This window comes from Callithrix jacchus, chromosome 9, assembly GCF_049354715.1.
Source record: "Callithrix jacchus isolate 240 chromosome 9, calJac240_pri, whole genome shotgun sequence".
In the NCBI taxonomy this organism is placed as follows: Eukaryota; Metazoa; Chordata; class Mammalia; order Primates; family Cebidae; genus Callithrix; species Callithrix jacchus.
The window spans coordinates 57,073,448-57,093,761 of NC_133510.1; the positions used below are offsets into that span (position 1 = coordinate 57,073,448).

The 20,314-nt window shown below is 35.8% G+C and overlaps 1 protein-coding gene across 7 annotated transcripts in view; it reads right to left on the reverse strand.

Annotated features, from left to right (window-relative positions):
- The window catches only part of USP15 (ubiquitin specific peptidase 15), a 159,484-nt gene that overhangs the window by 46,647 nt on the left and 92,523 nt on the right, over nt 1-20,314 (reverse strand). For 4 of the 7 annotated variants that reach the window (XR_013521792.1, XR_013521794.1, XR_008473807.2 and 1 more), the window contains exons 7-8: nt 12,338-12,424; nt 5,483-5,627 (exon numbers count right to left, since the gene is read on the reverse strand). Coding sequence is in view for 2 of the 7 variants with exons in the window: in XM_009004138.5 (XP_009002386.1) it covers nt 5,483-5,627; nt 12,338-12,424 (232 nt within the window). In the remaining 5 variants the exon portion in view is untranslated. The remainder of the gene's footprint in view (nt 1-5,482; nt 5,628-12,337; nt 12,425-20,314) is intronic. The other 3 variants (XR_013521793.1, XR_013521795.1, XM_009004139.5) reach the window with 1 other exon arrangement.

Here is a 20,314-nt window from a genome sequence, read left to right on the forward strand (position 1 = left end):
CCATTGCGGAAAGTAAAGGAAAGCAGATGGAGTTCTGAGAACTTCATGCAACCAAAGCAATTTTACAATATCTATTTAAATATTGGGAATACAATTAAATTTTCCACAGTAACTTAAAAAAAAAGGTTTTGATGCTAAAATACGAAACATTTGAAAATCACAATATCTTGACTATAATCTTCATAAAGTCAGGATATAAAGTTGTCCTTGGTATCTGCAGGGGATTGGTTGCAGGAGCCCCCTCCCCACCTTGGGGATACCAAAATCCACAGATGCTCAAGTTCTTGATATAAAATGGTGTTGTAGATAACCTACATAAATCTTCCTATAAACTTTAAATCATCTCTAGATTTGTTATAATACCTAAAAAAATGTAAATGCTGTGTAAATAATTGTTACACTGCATTGTTTTAAAATTCACATTATTGAAAATTGTTATTTTTATTTTAATATTAGTTTTTGAGGCAGAGTTTCACTCTCCTCTCCCAGGAGGGAGTGTAATGGTGCTCAACTCATTGCAACCTCTGCCTCCCAGGTTCAAGTGATTCTCCTGTCTCAGCCTCCCAAGTAGCTGGAATTACAGGTGCCCGCCATCATACCCAGGATAATTTTTGTATTTTTAGTAGAGACAGGGTTTTGCCATATATGCCAGGCTGGTCTCAAACTCCTGACCTCAGGTGATCCACCTGCCTCAGCCTCCCAAAGAGCTGGGATGATAGGCATGAGCCACCGCACCTGGACTAAACTGTTATAATGTTATTTTTTACTGTTTCTTTTTTGGAATATTTTTGATTCACAGTTGGCTGAATCCTTGAATGTAGAATCCATGTATAGAAGAATTGATTGTATGTCCAAAAATATCTCACATATGTGTGACATTCAATGTTGACTTAATAAATTAAAGCTATATGGCAGTACCATATTGACCAGAAAAAGTCAATATTCATACCATTATTATCAGAAAATCTTGAGTACCAATATCATTAAATAATAAGAGCAATAATGTTAAATCACACTCAGATTGGTGCTGCTTAGATTTTAATCATGGGTGGTCAAAATAGTTCACTATCTCAAAGCTACTGATGGGCTAAGTATAATCCACTCTTAAACTAAAAAAAGTATACTTTTTACACTCTTTTTTTTTTAACAGATGTCACAATACTATACCACCTGATGTGCCGAAATGATTACTCAAATTTGGAGGATATTGAATTAAGAGGTTACATTAAAATTCAAATTATCAGTAGGAATAATATTTGATAATATTTTCTAAAATTCATGACATCTTCAATTTCAAAGAAGTTACAGGGAAACTTGAAAAAAGCATAACTGAAGAAACAGTATCTGATAAAACCTATTGAAATAATCCATTCTATTAGTGATCTCTCACCCCTTTTATTTTTGGACCTATGAACTTACATGAGTTTTGTGAAACAGAAGAGTAAACGCTACTGCTACCATTTTGTACTCCCTCTTACAGTCAATTTTCAGCTCAAGAGCTGACATCTTAATCAATTAAAAATCATGGAAGTTTTAAGAAAATAAAACTAAAGACCTAGCTTTTCTAATTCTGGATGTGAACTAAAAGCTAAAAGCAGTACAAATAAAAATTCATTTTTCCCTTCTCCAAATTGTCTGAAGTTTTATTTTAGACACAGTACAGTTTCCAACTAAATAAAGCTACAGAAATGAAATAAAATCTACTGCTGAAAATACTCATTGCTTTCAATGCTATCCCCATCAAGCTACCAATGACCTTCTTCACAGAACTGGAAAAAACCACCTTAAACTTCATATGGAAACAAAAGAGAGGCTGCACAGCCACGTCAATTCTAAGCAAAAAGAACAAAGCAAGAGGCCTCACACTACTGGCCTTCAAACTATACTACAGTGCTACGGTAATCAAAACAGCATAATACTGGTACCAAAACAGAGATATAGACCAATGGAACAGAACAGAGGCCTCAGAGGCAACACAAAACATCTACAACCATCCAATCTTTGACAAACCTGACAAAAACAAACAGTGGGGAAAGGATTCCCTGTTTAATAAATGGTGTTGGGACAACTGGCTAGCCATGTGCAGAAAGCAGAAACTGGACCCCTTCCTGACAACTTACACTAAAATTAACTCCAGATGAATTAAAGACTTAAACATAAGACCTAACACCATAAAAACCCTAGAAGAAAATCTAGGCAAAACCATTCAGAACATAGGCGTAGGCAAGGACTTCATGACCAAAAGACCAAAAGCATTGGTAACAAAAGCCAAAATAGACAAATGGAACCTAATCAAATTCCAGAGCTTCTGCGCAACAAAAGAAACAGTCATTAGAGTGAATCAGCAACCAACAGAATAGGAAAAAATTTTTGCAGTCTACCCATCTGACAAAGGGCTGAATCTACAAAGAATCTAAATCTCTGTAGAATCTATCCAGAATCTACAAAGAACTAAAACAGATTTACAAGAAAAAAACAAGCCCATTCAAAAGTGGGCAAAGGATATGAACAGACACTTTACAAAAGAAGACATACATGAGGCCAACAAACATATGTAAAAATGCTCATCATCACTGGTCATTAGAGAGATGCAAATCAAAACCACATTGGGATACCATCTCATGCCAGGTAAAATGGCGATCATTAAAAAATCTGAAACAACAGATGCTGGAGAGGATGTGGAGAAATAGGAACACTTTTACACTGTTGGTGGGAGTGCAAATTAGTTCAACCATTGTGGAAGACAGTGTGGCGATTCCTCAAGGACCTAGAAATAGAAATTCCAATCGACCCAGCAATCCCATTACTGGGTATAAATCCAAAGGATTATAAATCGTTCTACTATAAGGACACATGCACACGAATGTTCATTGCAGCACAGTTTACACTAGCAAAGACCTGGAACCAACTGAAATGCCCATTGACGATAGACTGGACAGTGAAAATGTGGCACATATACACCATGGAATATTATGCAGCCATCAAAAACGAAGAGTTCGTGTCCTTTGTAGGGATATGGATGAACCTGGAAACCATCCATTCTCAGCAAACTGACACAAGAACAGAAAATCAAACACTGCATGTTCTCACTCATAGGTGGGTGTTGAACAATGAGAACACATGGACACAGGGAGGGGAGAATCATTCTGGGGTCTGTCGGGGGGAAATAGGGGAGGGACAGTGGGGGGTGGGGAGTTGGGGAGAGATAGCCTGGGGAGAAATGCCAGATATACGTGATGGGGAGGAAGGCAGCAAATCACACTGTCATGTGTGTACCTATGCAACAATCTTGCATGTTCTTCATATGTACCCCAAAACCTAAAATACAATTTAAAAAAATATAATAAAATGAACAAAACTTAAAAAAATACTCATTGCTAAAATTTTCATCAAAAAATTTTATGGCTATTACCATAAAATCATAAACCATCATGCTTATGGCTATGTTGCAGATGAAATGGAACACATGATGGTAAAACATATTAAGAGGGTCTGCATTAGAGGTATCAATTTATTCTAATAAAAGTTTTGAATAGAAGGAAAATGAATAAAATGAAGGTTCTCACACCTTAAACATAACATGCAAGAAAGCTAAATGATGCCAAATCTAGCTTAACCTAGCTGGTTAGAATACTCAATTTTAATACCTCTTTTTGAGAAACGGCAGTTAGCCATTTTCATAACAGACATATCGAAGGCACAGAAAACTAGAATGTAGTATTGCTTTAGAAGAAATTTAGTCTGAATGCTGGCCCAAGCCTCCCATGAATAATTAGCATGAACACAAACTCTTGCTCTCTCTTGATAGATTGAAATTTGGAATCCCTATGCTGTTGAAATATTTTATTAATATTTACAAAAAAACACCAAATTTGGTTTTCTATACTAGGAAAAAAAAAAACTCCAGGTGATATCAAGCCTTTGCAATCAAAGTAATTTTGGCAATTCAAGGATAAAGAGGTATACAAAAATTAATATGAGTTGGTGATCTGAGAACAGCATTTTCTGGTACTGGTATAATCACAATTTATATAATACATGTTCCAGAGATAATCCAACAGATACCATAATTTGTCTGTTCCATTCCTATCTCTGAAAGCTTAGCACCCATGTACTTTACTTTGTTATTTAATAACTATTAGGATAGTAATACATTTTGGCTTTCTCCCCCATCTAGAAAAATACAGAAAAAAATTTAAATTATCTCTATGTTTAACTAGTGCTAAAATTCTTGAAAAACTATTTTGAATAAAGTAATTCACACTACAATATGAGCAGGATTACTCACTTGAGGGACATTTAAAGGAAGAATTTATTAAGCTATCTGTTTAAGCAGAGAGGCCACTTCCCAAGTAGTTCAACTCTAAAGCAAAATACCAGAAACTGACTATGCCCACTCACTTTCTAAAAGGATGCTAACTCCTGGCCTATAGCGTATGACAGATTCTAATTTCCAAGAATGCTATAAAGACAATGGTTAATTTAGGAAACAGCTGTATGAACGACGATGTACAAAGAGATTCACTTAGAATACTGAATGGTGAAGAGTCACCCTTTTCTCAGAGAGTGAGAAAGATGTCTAATAATGTCCTTATCAATCTATATCCTGCATTGAATCTATATCTTTGGAGGCTGTCTCTTGGGCATAGGAGATTAAACAAAAAAATATGAATAGAGAATAAAAAAGTTTAGGCTTAAAACTAAAATTTTAGAATTCACAAAAGAGACTGACCAAAAAAAAGTTAAGATTCAAATACCAAAAACGGCTTGCCATTATTCTGAGCTTTTATAAACACATACATCTATAAAAGGGGAATAACCAGCCCTAATCTTATACACAGTAACAGTGATATCAAAAAATATATCTCTGCCATTACTTCAGAATCACTCAAAGACATAAATATTTAACAAGTTAAGTTGAAAGACGATATAGACAAGAGCAGAAAGAAAAGAAAAGCTCCAAGGAAAGAAAAAGGGGATTGGAGGTGGGGTGGGGAAAAGGCAGTGATCTCTTATATCCCCAAATCAAAAGACTTTAAGGGGAAGTGATTTGTTAAAATATGTACACAAAAAGAGGTTCTTAAGATTTCCCTTTTTAAAATTTTAATTTCGCATTAAGACCAAAAAAAAAAAAAAAAAGGCAATAGACTTCTATTGAATAAAGGAGAGATCTCACTAGCTTTTTTGCATTTTTTTTTTCCCTTTCTTGGACAGCAAGTTTTCTGTTTGGTATTATGTTTTTGCAAGAAGTGATATTTAATCTTGTACCTTATGTTAATCAATCACAGGTTACCTAATTGAGAAACATATATTCTAGTACCAGTAGTAGAATGAACAAGTCAAATGTGTATGTTCAAATCTTCCATAAAAAATGAACTTTCCAAATGTAATACCCATGTTCTGGCATGAAAAACCCAACTCTATTTTCTTGTATTACAGATTTCCATGAAACAACCGTTTCACTTTGTTTACAAAGACCTACCTGAATAGCTGAGTTCATGAAACAGGTATTTCCCAAGTTACTTAAGCCACAGAGGCCTGGCTGTTCATTGTTTCTTCCAGGTTCTGAATAATCATAGTTCTTATAAGCAGTATATGATGGGAGACAGTAATTTGAGTTTTTCACACTGGAAGAAAAAGATATTTTTCATAATGCAGCCAATTATATTACAACATAGTTAAAATAAAGAGTACTATAGGCCTATTTATGAAATATGTGATCAATCATTAAATTTCTTTTATAAAGCACTCATTTCAGATACTTTAAAAAATGTGAACCTTAAACAAAATAACCCACCCTGAATTAAGATATTCCTTATCCAATCAACAAAATAACTATCATATATCACATCAATCAATACAAACCACTATTGTATCTTTCTACCTTTGATTAACTGGAGCAGCTTTACAGCTTGCTCCATTCCCCATTGCTCCATCAAATTTAAAACATTCAGATCTTAAACAAGATCTGCAGCAACAAATCATCTCCTTTATGACCCTTTTGCATTCTGCTACTGTAATAGAGTAAAAATGGTAGAAACAATAAGAGTTACTTCAGTTACAGGTAAGAGAAGAGATTCCCAAGGCCACTGTGACATCACTGTTCTGATGCACTGAAGATTCTATTTTGAGTTTCTAAGCTAGACCAGCAAAAACTAATACTCAAACGCAGAAAAAAGCCTGGGTGAACAGGAATGCAAAAATAATTCAAAGCAAGTGTATCCCAGTGTTATTTGCCTTTTCTTTCTTCTAGTTTCTCAGACCAATGTAGTTTATCTAATTAGATAAATATAACCTCAATGTAATTTAAATGTTAATATTAAAAAACTCTATAATATTCTAAAAGTTACAAAATCAGGATAATTTTTAGAAAGAAGAAAATAAATTAAATGACCCCTCTTCCTTTCGCATATAATAAAAAATGGTCTTGTGAAAAAGAATGAACTTTCTTATTTTTCAATAGGTTATCTTATAAAATATGTGTGATGAATACTTCAGATATAATTCAAAGCATGCTTTCAATCGGGACCATCCTGGTCAACATGGTGAAACCCCGTCTCTACTAAAAATACAAAAAATTAGCTGGGCACGGTGGTGCGTGCCTGTAATCCCAGCTATTCGGGAGGCTGAGGCAGGAGAATTGCCTGAACCCAGGAGGCGGAGGTTGCGGTGAGCCGAGATTGCGCCATTGCACTCCAGCCTGGGTAACAAGAGCGAAACTCCGTCTCAAAAAAAAAAAAAAAAAAAGAAAAGAAAAAAGAAAAAACCTGAATGAGAAGATCTTGGCTAAAAGCAAATGATGCTATAAATAAAACACCTTTATAAATGAACATGATAAATCAGTATCTCTAGCAATTCACAACTGGCTACAATTTATTCCTGGTAATATTCTTTTTAAAGTAGTTTTTTCTTCTAATTTCAAATACTTCACTTCATCATTCCATATACTAAACTCTCACTTTATTATTATAGAGTTAATGTGAACTATACTACTACCTGTTCTAACAAAGTCTTCAGTAAACACACAAACCAAATAGGTAAAACACACAAAACCAAACCAACCTAAAATTATACACACAGTGTTAGACTATGAATGTTTCTGCATTTTTAAAAAAAACACTCCTTTTTCCTACAAACAAAAATGGTTAACTCCTCAACTCTCAAAAAAACAATCCACCCTGAGATAAAAACAGAAGTGGCCTAAGAAATGTAAAATTGATAATTCAAATTCAGAATTGCTAGACTTATAGCTACTTACTTGTCTTAAACTAAAACAAACAAAACATAAAAAATTCATAAAACTTTTTATGGGAAATAATTAGCCTTATGATTCATATTTTATTTTATATTCCTGGTAACTAAAAAAGTACAAAGCATCTATTAGCAATTTTAAGTATTTTCCACTCATAATTGGATTATTGAATCTAACTTTGGGTACACACAACAAAAAGCTGAAGTACAAAAAAAAGATCTTGTTTTTCTTTTACTAGTGTAAGCGGTGCCAAAAATGAAGATCTTCTGTGTATTATTTTTAAAAATGCAAGGCTTGTATTTTCTACACATTCTACACATTATTGAGAAAAAAAACTTCTGGCTGTAAAATTAGAGTAAAATTTAAGCAGCCAGAGCACATAGGAAAGTTTGCCCAAATGCATGCTCATGTGCGTACTGCGCGCACACATACACACACATGAAAAGACTAAAAGCACATTTACATGCTCATTCCGTAAGTATATATTCAGATATCCTGTCTCTCCCCACATGTAACTTTTTAAAGGGATGCTGGAAGCTCTACTCTTCTGTGCAGCAACATGATGGAATTCGATGGAATAGAAATTCCTATTTACTGAGAAATGAACAAAACACTTATTTGCAAAGCAGTTTTGTTTTGTTTTTAAAAGTCTGTATCCCTAAATACTATCTACATTTAAATGACAGAGAAAGTATAAACTTTGCTCAAAAACTGAAATAGTCTAGATGTTCAAAAATAATAATGAAAACCAATAAATTTAAGATATTTTAATATTATCTTGATTGGTCACTTACAATCTACATGTTATGTGTGCTCTAAATGAAATATTAAGGTTTGTCATGGAAAATATCAAAACTAGAATTTATATAATTCAAAAAATATATGAAAACCTGGGCCCTAAAGATAGCCTCTATTATCTTTCATGGCTTTGTCTACTAATTATTTCCTAATGATCTTAAGCTAGTCATCATCTTTTAAGGCTATGCTACTTTGCAAAAATAAATTTATAGTAATAGTAATGGGAATTTTAATACCACATTAGATTAATTCTGTATATCTATCCTTCTTTAATAAAAATACATTAAAAATGCAAAAGTTTTTGGTAAAACTGAACCTTATCCTTCCATAAAAATGTTGGATTGACTTTTAAAACTAGCACTGACACCTGACATTATAAATATATAATTTAATCCTCATAATGATAATTATGCCCATTTTGCAGTTAATTAAATGATGATTTTAGCTAACAAATTTATTAAGAGCCAGATGGCTAGCTCTAGTAATTTCCAAAATTCACAGTTCCTGTTCATGGCTCAATCTCATACAGGTAATCATTTTCATTAAATTAAAAAAAAAGATATAAATGAACTAACAGAAAAAGAAATGTGCTCTGTATTTGGAATGTCCAATTGAGACAATAAACAGATTAAAAAAATTTTTTTAAGGCAGAGTTAGTAATATATTAAAGCAAATATAGCAGGGCAGAAAAATACAGGTTATAGAACTATTACTAGAAAGACGATGACAGATATTTAAAAATGTACTTAAATTGAGGCAAAACCCAATACTCCAGGGACTAACAGGTAAAATTATGACCCAAGGTAAACAAACTATATTATATTAACAGAGTTTTCATATTAGTTTTTAATAAAAACGTATTAAACTTAAATGAAGTAATTCCAACTACACTGTATTATTTGGAATTATTTTATAATGATATGCTTGTTTCTAAAAACGAAAATTTTGTATCTCAGAAATGTATCAGTGTAGGGTTAAATCTTGAATTTGTAAATACATTTCATATGAGCTGGTGCATTATAATTATTGATTACTGTTTCCACATACATGAGTTTTCAAAAACATACTTAATCCAAAAGGTCATTACCTATTTTACATACTTTGAAAGAAACTATGCTATTTCTATTTGAAGTCTTTCCACAAGCTGAATTTCCAAGAAATTAATTTTATGTAAAATTGTTTAAATGTGATAGAATTCAAGTTTTTTAAGATTAAAAAAAACGTGGGCCGGCGCGGTGGCTCAAGCCTGTAATCCCAGCACTTTGGGAGGCTGAGGCGGGTGGATCACGAGGTCAAGAGATCGAGACCATCCTGGTCAACATGGTGAAACCCCGTCTCTACTAAAAATACAAAAAAATTAGCTGGGCATGGTGGTGCGCGCCTGTAATCCCAGCTACTCGGGAGGCTGAGGCAGGAGAATTGCCTGAACCCAGGAACCCAGGAGGCAAGAGGTTGTGGTGAGCCGAGATCGCACCATTGCACTCCAGCCTGGGTAACAGGAGCGAAACTCCGTCTCCAAAAAAAAAAAAAAAAAAAAAAGATAAAAAAAAAACTTTCCATTTTAGGAATGCTTAAGTTCTGTTCCTTACAAAGAAAGACAATCCATACATAAAAATGTACTTTTAAGCTCAAAATGGTCACAGCATCATGGTATTTCAGTGACTACTTGCTATTAAAATTCCCTAATATGACAGGACTATTTTAGTGTCTGAATTAAAAAAAAGCTAAAAAATATAATGCAGTCATATGATAGAATCACTGAAACTTAAGATTATAATTCTCTCAACAATTTCTGTAGTCAGAGGTTTTGAGACTATACTATCACACGTTTACTATAAAAGTGCAAACAGAACAAAACCAGAAACATACCAGACCACATATGGTAATTCTGGTAAAAATATAGTCTACATTCAATATAGTCTATATACAATGTTAAAAATCTCTCCAAAGAATGACTGTAAATACCTGTACATGAATTATTTTATAGTAAATATAGAAGCCACCTGCAATGAGTAAATCATAAGTAATGTTTTATCTACTAGGAAAAAATGACTTTTGATAAGTTTACTTAAAGCTCTCATATAATACAAACTGAATTACAAGGGGTTATTTTCACCTTTTTTTTTTTTGGCCTGTAGACTTCCATTTTTAAATAAAAGAGAACATACTACAATGTAATTTTGAATATTTAGCATCTTCAGTATTTTAGTATTACACTATGATGTAATATTATTCAACATAGTGCACATATCTTTTTATGAATAACTGAAATAAGAATGTGAACGTTTTAAATCTTTTTGATTCATATTGTTAAACTATTTTGTAAGGAAAATTATTCTAACCCTCCAAACACTCAAAATCCTTATAAGAATATATATCATTGTTGAATTTTTCCCAATGTGACTGAGGTAGGGGAAAGCAAATGGGGTTTTTCATGGTTTTAATTTACATATCTCTAATTAGTAGTGAATGTGAAAGTTTAAAATATTTATCCCAGGCGAGAAAGGTGGCTCATGTCTCTAATCTCAGCACTTGGGAGGCTGAGGCAGGAGGACTGCCTAAGCCCAGGAGTCCAAGACCAGCATGGGCAATATAGTGGGATTATCTCTATGAAAATAAAAATAAAAAAATTAGCCTGGTGTGGTGGTGTGTGTTGTAGTCCTAGCTACTCAAGAGGCTAAGGTGGGAGGATCACTTGAGCTGGGAGGTCAAGGGTGCAGTAAGCTGTGATTTTGACAATGCACTACAACCTGGGTGACAAAGTGAAACCCTACCTCAAAAAAAAAAAAGTTTATCCCTTATTTAACTCCTTTACTTTTACTGCCCAGTGTTTCCAAGACTGTCTTAGAAATTTCTGACTTTTATGAGCTTGATATATTAAGATTATATATCCTTTATCACTCGTAACAAGTATTTTTTCCCATTTATTTGCCCTTTTTTAATATGCTTAAGAATTATCTTGGATTTAAAATTCCAAAGAGAAATTCTCAGGCATGAGCCAATTTTCTCAACAATATTTCCTGGATAATCTGCCCATTCCTATTAGTCTACAATGCCTCCTGATCACAGTAAATTCTTTTTATACAAAGATCTGTTTCTTAGCTGTTAGATTCCACTGATATGTAGACATATTTTTGGATCAGTACTATGCTGTTTGAATTTTTATGTATTTATAATACATTGTGATATTTAGTTTAAGACTAATCCTTCTTCATTATTATTCTTTCTCATAATTATTTTAGCTCTTGTTATCTACTTATAATTCATGTGTATGTCACAATCATTTTTGTCATTCTACCCCAAAAGATAAATTTAAGAAAAAATTAATTCAAATGTAACTTTAATTATTGATGTTTTAATTTTAAAGATTATTTCACAAAAAAGCAAAGTCTTTTAGAATTTAGTCGCTGAGATAATCGGATGCCATTTAGAAACTGAAAAAATAAATATTAATATTTTATAATTAGTATAAGCATATAAGTATATACTAATATATAATTACTATAAGTATTAGATAAATATCTAGTACTATGTTAGTGCAAATATCTAAATACTTCCAACCTAATCCATAAATGGCATTATACATATAAAAAAATAAAAGGAGGATAATCATCTCTAGGTCAATATCCTTCCCATAATTTGGGTTACTTACAAATAATAAAGGCATTCTTTTGACCCTTTTCAATAAAATAGACATGTCAATGTTCAAGGTAATACACTCAGATTAAAGCCCAAGTAACCTTGACCTTCAACTTTTTTTCTTATAGCAATAAAAGAACACACACTTTAACAAAATTTTTATAAATTCCATGATTCTAAATTTTATTTGGCAAGGGGTAAGGAAGTTGTTTTTCTGAACTTCTCAAGAAAAAGTGATTGCCTTTTTCATAAACAAAAATTTATATGTGCTTTCCACTTGAATCACTGATACATACTTTAAAAAAATACTTTATTTTATGTGATTACATATCTAGTTCTAAAATGACATCTGAATTTCTACTCTTCCTAAAAAATTTGTTCTAACAAACTTCTAAATATATTTCAATTAATGTTTAGTATATAAAATTCTTTAAGTGTTTTATTTCTTTCAGCATACGTATTAAATCAAGAATTAATTTAACTGCTTTCTTTTTTGTTAAGTTACTCAGGGAAGAACTAATCAGTAATTTAAAAGAAAACCAATTTTAATGCATTAAGACTTTTATCCTAAATTTTAGAAACAAGAGATTTTTTGCAACCATATAGGGTGATCAATTAAACGAAGAGTTTTTAAGATGCAGTGCTTACTTTCTGTTGTTGATGTTGTTATAATTATTTGATAGAGATGAAGGAGAGATCTTTGGTAAAGTTGAAAAATTGGATGCACCTGGGGACCTTTAAAAATATGAAAATGTTAAATTAGATAAAAAAATGAAGAATTTTAAAATTAATTATGAAATAAAAAAGAACTAACAGATGACAATGTAGTAAATGAAGGCTGAAAATAGATTTATGAGCAAAATCACTATATATCCTTTGGTTTTAAATTCTGAATGTATAAAAACATGAAGTACAAAAGGGAACTACTTTCAAATAAAATGTATCAAATTAAATATGCGACTTGCTATTATTCCTATAAATCTACTAACTACATATACCAATTTCCAAGTTTAGGTAACCATTTTTAACATTTTATGATCAGTATCTATCAGGCAACGGAATTAAACTATTCTACTTTGTTTCTCACTAGTACACCATGGCATTCTAATTATGTACCACACTGACACAGAGATCAGAGAATGTTACCAATTCTTAAAAATTTAAGTCAATGGGGACAAAATAGATAAAAGAATTCCAAGCATAATCCCAATATGTTGCCAAAGTAAAAAATTATAAATCTGACTATAGTATACATACCTCATTAATTCAGAATCTTTTTGAAGAAATCGCAATACTATTGGTTTTTAATCAACAAATATGCATTAAAGGCATGATTTATAATCAACAAATATAATACAGCAATAATTTAAATACTTAAAGGTCACTAAAAGTTTTATTTTCCCTTGTAATTTTGTAAACATGTTATTTTAATTTACTAGGCAACATCTAGGCAAGGGGCTGTAGGCACTGGCTGAAAAGCTAGGTTTCAGTCCAGTGACTCTGTCATTGTAAATTCTAAATTAGTGAGGCTCAAAATGATTCATTTAAAATATTACATTTACTCAGATGCTAATGAGCAATGAAATGGTCAACAGGCAGAAAAGCATAATCTACAAAATTTGCCTTTTTTTTTTTTTGAGACGGAGTTTCGCTCTTGTTACCCAGGCTGGAGTGCAACGGCACGATCTCGGCTCACCGCAACCTCCGCCTCCTGGGTTCAGGCAATTCTCCTGCCTCAGCCTCCTGAGTAGCTGGGATTACAGGCACGTGCCACCATGCCCAGCTAATTTTTTGTATTTTTAGTAGAGACAGGGTTTCACCATGTTGACCAGGATGGTCTCCATCTCTTGACCTCATGATCCACCGGCCTCGGCCTGCCAAAGTGCGGGGATTACAGGTGTGAGCCACCGCGTCCGGCCGCCTTTTTTTTTAAAGACAGAGTCCTGCTCCTGTTGCCCAGGTTGGAGTGAATGCAATGGGGCAATCTCAGCTCACGGCAACCTCCGCCTCCTGGGTTCTTGCAATTCTCCTGCCTCAGCCTCCCAAGTAGCTGGGATTACAGGCATGTGCAACTACATCTGGCTAATTTTCTTTTGTATTTTCAGTACAGTCAAGGTTTCTCCATGTTGGTCAGGCTAGTCTCAAACTCCTGACCTCAGGTGATCCACCTGCTTCGGCCCCACAAAGTGCTGGGATTATAGGCATGAGCCACCACACCTGGCCCAAAATTTGCTTTTAAGTGACTTGGATTTATCTAAATATATATACTTATACTGCATTGTACAGAACAAATAGTGGGTAATATTTTTTAAATATAAAAAATTTACATTTTTATTTCATTTTAATTTTTTTAGAGACAGGGTTTCACTCTGTTGCCCAGGCTGGGGTACAGTGAAACAATCATAGCTCACTGCAGCCTTAACCTCCCAGGCCCAAGAGTTCCTCCATCTCAGCCTACAGAGAAATTGCAACTATAGGTGTGTGCCACCATATTTGGCTAATTTAAAAACAATCTTTTTTTTTTGCCATGCAACCATGTTGCCTGGGCTAGTCTCAAAATCCTGGCCTCAAATGATCTCTTGCCTCGCCCTCCCAAAAGCACTGGGATTACAGGTGTGATTACAGGCTGCACCAGGCCTAATTTAACTTTTAAAGTTTTATATATTATGAAATCTCAGAAAAAATTTCCTTTCTTTTGAAAGAGGTTCTTTTAGCTGATAAATGCTATATGTTAATGGATTCTGTTAAGTGGGACTTCTAGTTAGGTACCCTTCTGACAGAAATCCCTTTAACAAGATTTTATTTCACTGTACTAAACTCAAAAACAAAATACAATTAACCAAGTTTTAACATAAAACAATGTAGAGTACACGGTTAAAAATGTAATAATCCTAATATTCTCACATAGTAGTTTTAAAACATTAATAAATATTTTGGCATTTTTGCCTCCACATTAAGAATTGTAAATTAGGAAAAAACATCTAAATTGATTAGAGACTGAGTTATAATAAATTAAGGAGGTTAAATTTTTAAAATGTAATTCATTACAACTTTTCAGAAACATATATATAAATTGAATGTTCCCCTGAATCTTCAATTAAAGTAAAAATTATGGAAATAAAGATCCATTGCTTTGTCCAATAAAGTGGTTGAGGGATATACATATATATATTTATAAAATATATATACATATGGCATATACTTTGTGTATATATACACATAATGTATGTGTATATACATATACATTTTTTTCTTTTCTTCCCATCTGTAGCCTTTATTATTCATTAGCAACTCTAAGAACTGTATTAGCAGGAAAAGAAAATGAAATACCAAAAAATTAATTCGCATTTTCAGTTTTTATGGAGTTCATTCAAATACTCAAACACTTATTAAATATTATGTGTCTCACTCTTGGTAAGTACTGGGAATACACAGAAAGACATAGTTCCTGACCTCAAACAGCTCACAATCTAATAGGAAAAAATGACATATAAACAAAATGACTGTAATATAACAAATTGTTATACAAAATTTTATGGGTGGTAACATGAGGTGATTTAAAAATGTGCAATTAGAGGGATAGGTGGGAAGTAAAAGAGTATTACGGGTAGGAAGAATAGCATGTAGAAATCATGTAGAAACCATGATGTGTTCAGGGAATTACCAGTAAATTCAGCTTGGCTCAAAGACTAGGAAGTACTGACAAGAAAAGAGGTTAGTTACTAAGATAGGTATGATAGTAAAAGGTCTCTTCTATGCTCTATGAAGAAATCTGGATTTTATCCAATTGTGCTGGAGCATGTTAAAAGATTTTAACAGGGTCTCAACAAAATCAGATTCGTATTCCAGAAACTTTTAAGGTAGAGAAAAAGACTAAAGATTTGGAGACCAGTTAGGGAACTATAAAAACAACGAAGATAAGAATAAGAGCTAGAGTTAAGAAAGTAGAGTGGGCAAGGGCAACATAGCTTGCATATTTAGGAAGTGGTTCTCAAAGTATAGTCCATGGATCCTGGGAGTCGTCAAGACCCTTTTTAAGGTGTCCACTGATGAGGTCAAAACTATTTTTATAATAATATCAAAGTGTTATTTAAATGTTACTTGACCTCTTTGACTGAGTGGATATTTGCTACCAACAGTGCAAAAGCAATGGTGGATAAAACTGCTGACACCTTAGCATGAATCAAACGAGAAGCACTAATCTATTTCACCACTTTACAGTAAGTTTCACTTGAGAATATCCATATTGAAAAAATAATCACTGATTTTATTGAATCTTAACCTTTAGTTACACTTCTTTTTAATATTATTTGATAAACTGGGAAGTTTGCATAAAGCGTATCTGCTATAAACTGAAGTATCATGGCTGTCATGAGGAAAAGCTTGTGTAATTATTTGAACTGCATGAAATGCAAGTGGTACCAGTTACTGTTTTCAGGACACCACTCTTTTTTCTCTTTTACATTAGGAAATGATGGTGTCTGCTTATTTGGACTTGGCTATTGATATGGTTTGGTTCTCGGTCCCCACCCAAATCTCATCTTGTAGCTTTCACAATCCCAGGTGTTGAGGGAAATGACTGAAACATGGGGGCAGGTCTTTCCCAAGCTGTTCTTGTGATAGTGAATGGGTCTCACAAGATCTGATGGTCTTAAAAATAGGAGTTTTTCTGCACAAACTGTCTTTCCTTGCCTGCCACCATCCAAGTAAGACATGACTTGCTCCTCCTTGCTGTCTGCCATGATTGTGAGGCACTCCCCAGACACACAGAACTGTAAGTCCAATAGACTTTTCTCTTGTAAATTGCCCAGTCTCAGGTATGCCTTTATTAGCAGTGTGAAAATAGATTAATACAGTAAATTGGTACCAGTAGAGTGTGGTGTTGCTGAAGATACCCAAAAACGTTGAAGTGATTTTGGAACTGGGTGATAGGCAGAGGATGGAACAGTTTGGAGGACTCAGAAGAAGAGACAGAAAAATGTGGGAAAGTTTGAAACTTCTAGAGACTTGTTGAATGGCTTTGACCAAAATGCTGATAGTGTTATAGATAATAAAGTCCAGGCTGAGGTGGTCTCAGATGGTAATGAGAAACTTGTTGGGAACTGGAGCAAAGGTAACTCTTATTATGTTTTAGCAAAGAGACTGGTGGCATTTTGCCCCATGCCCTAGATATTTGTGGAACTTTGAACTTGGGAGAGAATATTTAAGGAATTTGGCAGAATAAATTTCTAAGCAGCAAAGCATTCAAAAAGTGACTTGGGTGCTGCTAAAGGCATTCAATTTTAAATGAGAAAAGAACATAAAAGGTAGGAAAGTTTGCAGCTTGACAATGCAATAAAAATGAAAATTCCATTTTCTGAGGAGAAAGTCAAGCCAGCTGTAGAAATTTGCAATAAGTAACAAGAAGTTGAATGTTAAACCCTAAGACAATGGGGAAAATGTCTCCAAGGCATGTCAGAGGTCTTCACAGCAGCCCCTCCCATCACAGGCTTGGAGGCCTAATAGGAAAGATGGCTTTACCAGCCAGACCCCGGGCCACCCTGCTCTGTGTAGCCTAGGGACTTGGTACCCTGCATTCCAGCTGCTCCAGTCATGGCTAAAAGGGGTCAAGGTACAGCTCAGGCTGTTGCCTCAGAGTGTGGAAGCCCCAAACCTTGGCAGCTTTCACGTGTTGTTGAGCCTGCAGGTGCACAGAAGTCAAGAACTGAGGTTTGGGAACCTCTGCCTAGATTTCAGGGGATGTATGGAAACACCTAGATGCCCTGGCCTAAGTTTGTTGTATGGGTAGGGCCCTCATGGAGAACCTCTGCTAGGGCAGTGCAGAAGGGAAATGTGGGATTGGAGCCCCCACACAGAGTCCCTACTGGGGCCCCACTTACTGGAGCTATGAGAAGAGGGCCACTGTCCTCCAGACCCCAGAATGGCAGATCTACTGACAGCTTGCACCCTGCACCTGGAAAAACTGCAGAAAATGCAGGCCCAAGAAAACAGCCAGGAGTGGGGTTATACCCTCCAAAGTCACAGGGGCAGAGCTGCTTAAGGCCATGGGAGACTACCTCTTGCACCAGTGTGACCTGGACAGAAGACATGGAGTCAAAGGAGATCATTCTGGAGCTTTAAGATTTGACTACCCTGCTGAATTTCAGACTTGCATTGGGCCTACAGTCCTTCTGTTTTGGCCAATTTCTCCCATTTGGAATGGGTATGTTTATCCAGTGCCTGTACCCACATTGTATCTATGAAGAAACTAACTTGTTTTTGATTTTACCTCCTCATAGGTGGAAGGGACTTGCCTTGTCTTGATTGAGAACTGGACTGTGGTCTTCTGAGTTAATGCTGAAATGAGTTGAGACTCTGGGGGACTGGTGGGACGGCATGACTGGTTTTGAAATGTGAAGATATGAGACTTGGGAGGGGCCAGGAGCAGAATTATATGGTTTGGCTCTGTGTCCCCACCCAAATCTCATCTTTGTAGCTCCCGTAATTCCCAGGTGTTGTGGGATGGACCCGGCGGGAGATAAATGAATCATGGAGGTGGGTCTTTCCCATGCTGTTCTCAAGATAGTGAATGGGTCTCATGAGATCTGATGGTTTTTAAAACGGCAGTTTTGGGAAGGGACCAACATAGCTGAATATAAACAGCTCTGGTCTGTGGTTCGCAGTGAGGCCAATGTAGAAGGCGGGTGATTTCTGCATTTCCAACTGAGGTACCCAGTTCATCTCATTGAGACTGGTTAGGTAGTGGATGCAACCCACAGAGAACGAGCAGAAGCAGGGTGGAGCATCATTTCACCTACGAAGTGAAATGAGTTGGGGAACCTCCCTCCCCCAGTCAAGGGAAGCCATGATGGTCTGTGCTACCTGGCCCAGGTACTACACTTTTCCATTGTTTTTGAAATCTGCAGATCAGGAGATTCCATTGGTGAGCCTACAATACCAGGGCCCTGGGTTTTAAGCACAAAACTGGGTGGCTGTTTGGACAGGCACTGAGCTACCTGCAGACGTTTCTTCATACCACAGTGGTGCCTGGAACCCCAGCGAGACAGAACCATTCACTCTCCTGGAAAAGGGGCTGAAGCCAGGAAGGCAAGGGGTCTCACTCAGTGGGTCTCATTCCCATGAAGCCCAGCAAGCTAAGAACCACTGGCTTGAAATTTTCACTGCCAGCACAGAAGTCTGGAGTTGACCTGTGATGATCCAGCTTGGTGGGGGAAGTGGCGTCCACCATTACTGAGGCTTTAGTAGGTGGTTTCCCCCAGCAGTGCTAAGGGGACTGGGAGGTTTTGCTGGGCATAATTCATCACAGTGAGGCAGAGTGGCTGTGGCCAGACTGCTTCTCTCCATTCCTCCTCAACCGGACAGGGCATCTCTGAAGGAAATGCAGCAGGCCCCAGCCAGGGCTTACATATAAAAACTCTCATCTCCCTGGGACACAGGGCTTGGGTTAGAAATGGCTGTGGGTGTAGCTTCACTGAACTTACTCTTTCCTGCCTGCAGGCTCTGAAGAGAGCAGCTGATCCTGATAAGGGGGATTCTCCCAGCACAGTGCACCATCTCTGCTAAGGAACTGCCTCTTCCAGTAGGGCCTTGACCCCCGTGCCTCCTGCCTGAGAGAGACCTTCCAAAAGGGGTGGACAGACATCTGGCATCAGGCCAGCTTCCTGTATGACAAAGCTTCCAGAGGAAGTATTAGGCAGCAATCTTTGCTGTTCTGCAGCTTCCACTGGTGAAGAGGCCCAGGTGAAGAGGGCCTGGAGTGAACCTCCAGCAAACTGCAGCAGATCTGCAGAAGAGGGGCCTGACTGTCAGAAGAAAAACTAACAAAGTGACAACAACATCAACAAAAAGACCCCTACACAAAACCCCCATCCAAAGGTCATCAACCTCAAAGATCAAAGGTAGACAAATCCACAAAGATGAGGACAAACCAATGCAAAAGTGCTGAAAACTCCAAAAACCAGAATGCCTCTTCTCCAAATGACTGCAACTCCTTTCCAGCAAGGGCACAAAACTGGATGGAGAATGAGACTGATGAATTAATAAAAGTAGGCTTCGGAAGGTGTATAATAACAAACTCTTCTGATCTAAAGGAGCATGTTCTAACCCAATACAAGGAAGCTAAGAACCTTGATAAAAGATTACAGGAACTGCTAACTAGAATAACCAGTTCAGAGAGGAACATAAATGACCTGATGGAACTGAAAAACACAGCACAAAAATTCGTGAAGCATACATAGGTATCAATAGCTGAATCAACCAAGCAGAATAAAAGACATCACAGATTGAAGATCACCTTGCTGAAATAAGGGATGAAGACAAGATTGAAAAAAGAATGAAAAGGAATAAACAAAGCCTCCAAGAAATGTGGGACTACGTGAGAAAGACCAAACCTACAATTGATTGGTATACCTGAAAGTGATGGGGAGAATGGAACCAAGTTGGAAAACACAGTTCAGGATATTATTCGGGAGAACTTTCCCAACCCAGCAAGACAGGCTAACGTTCCGATTCAGGAAATACAGAGACTACCACTAAAATACTCCATGAGATCAACCCCAAGACACATAATCATCAGATTCTCCAAGGCTGAAATGAAGGAAAAAATGTTAAGGGTAGCCAGAGAGA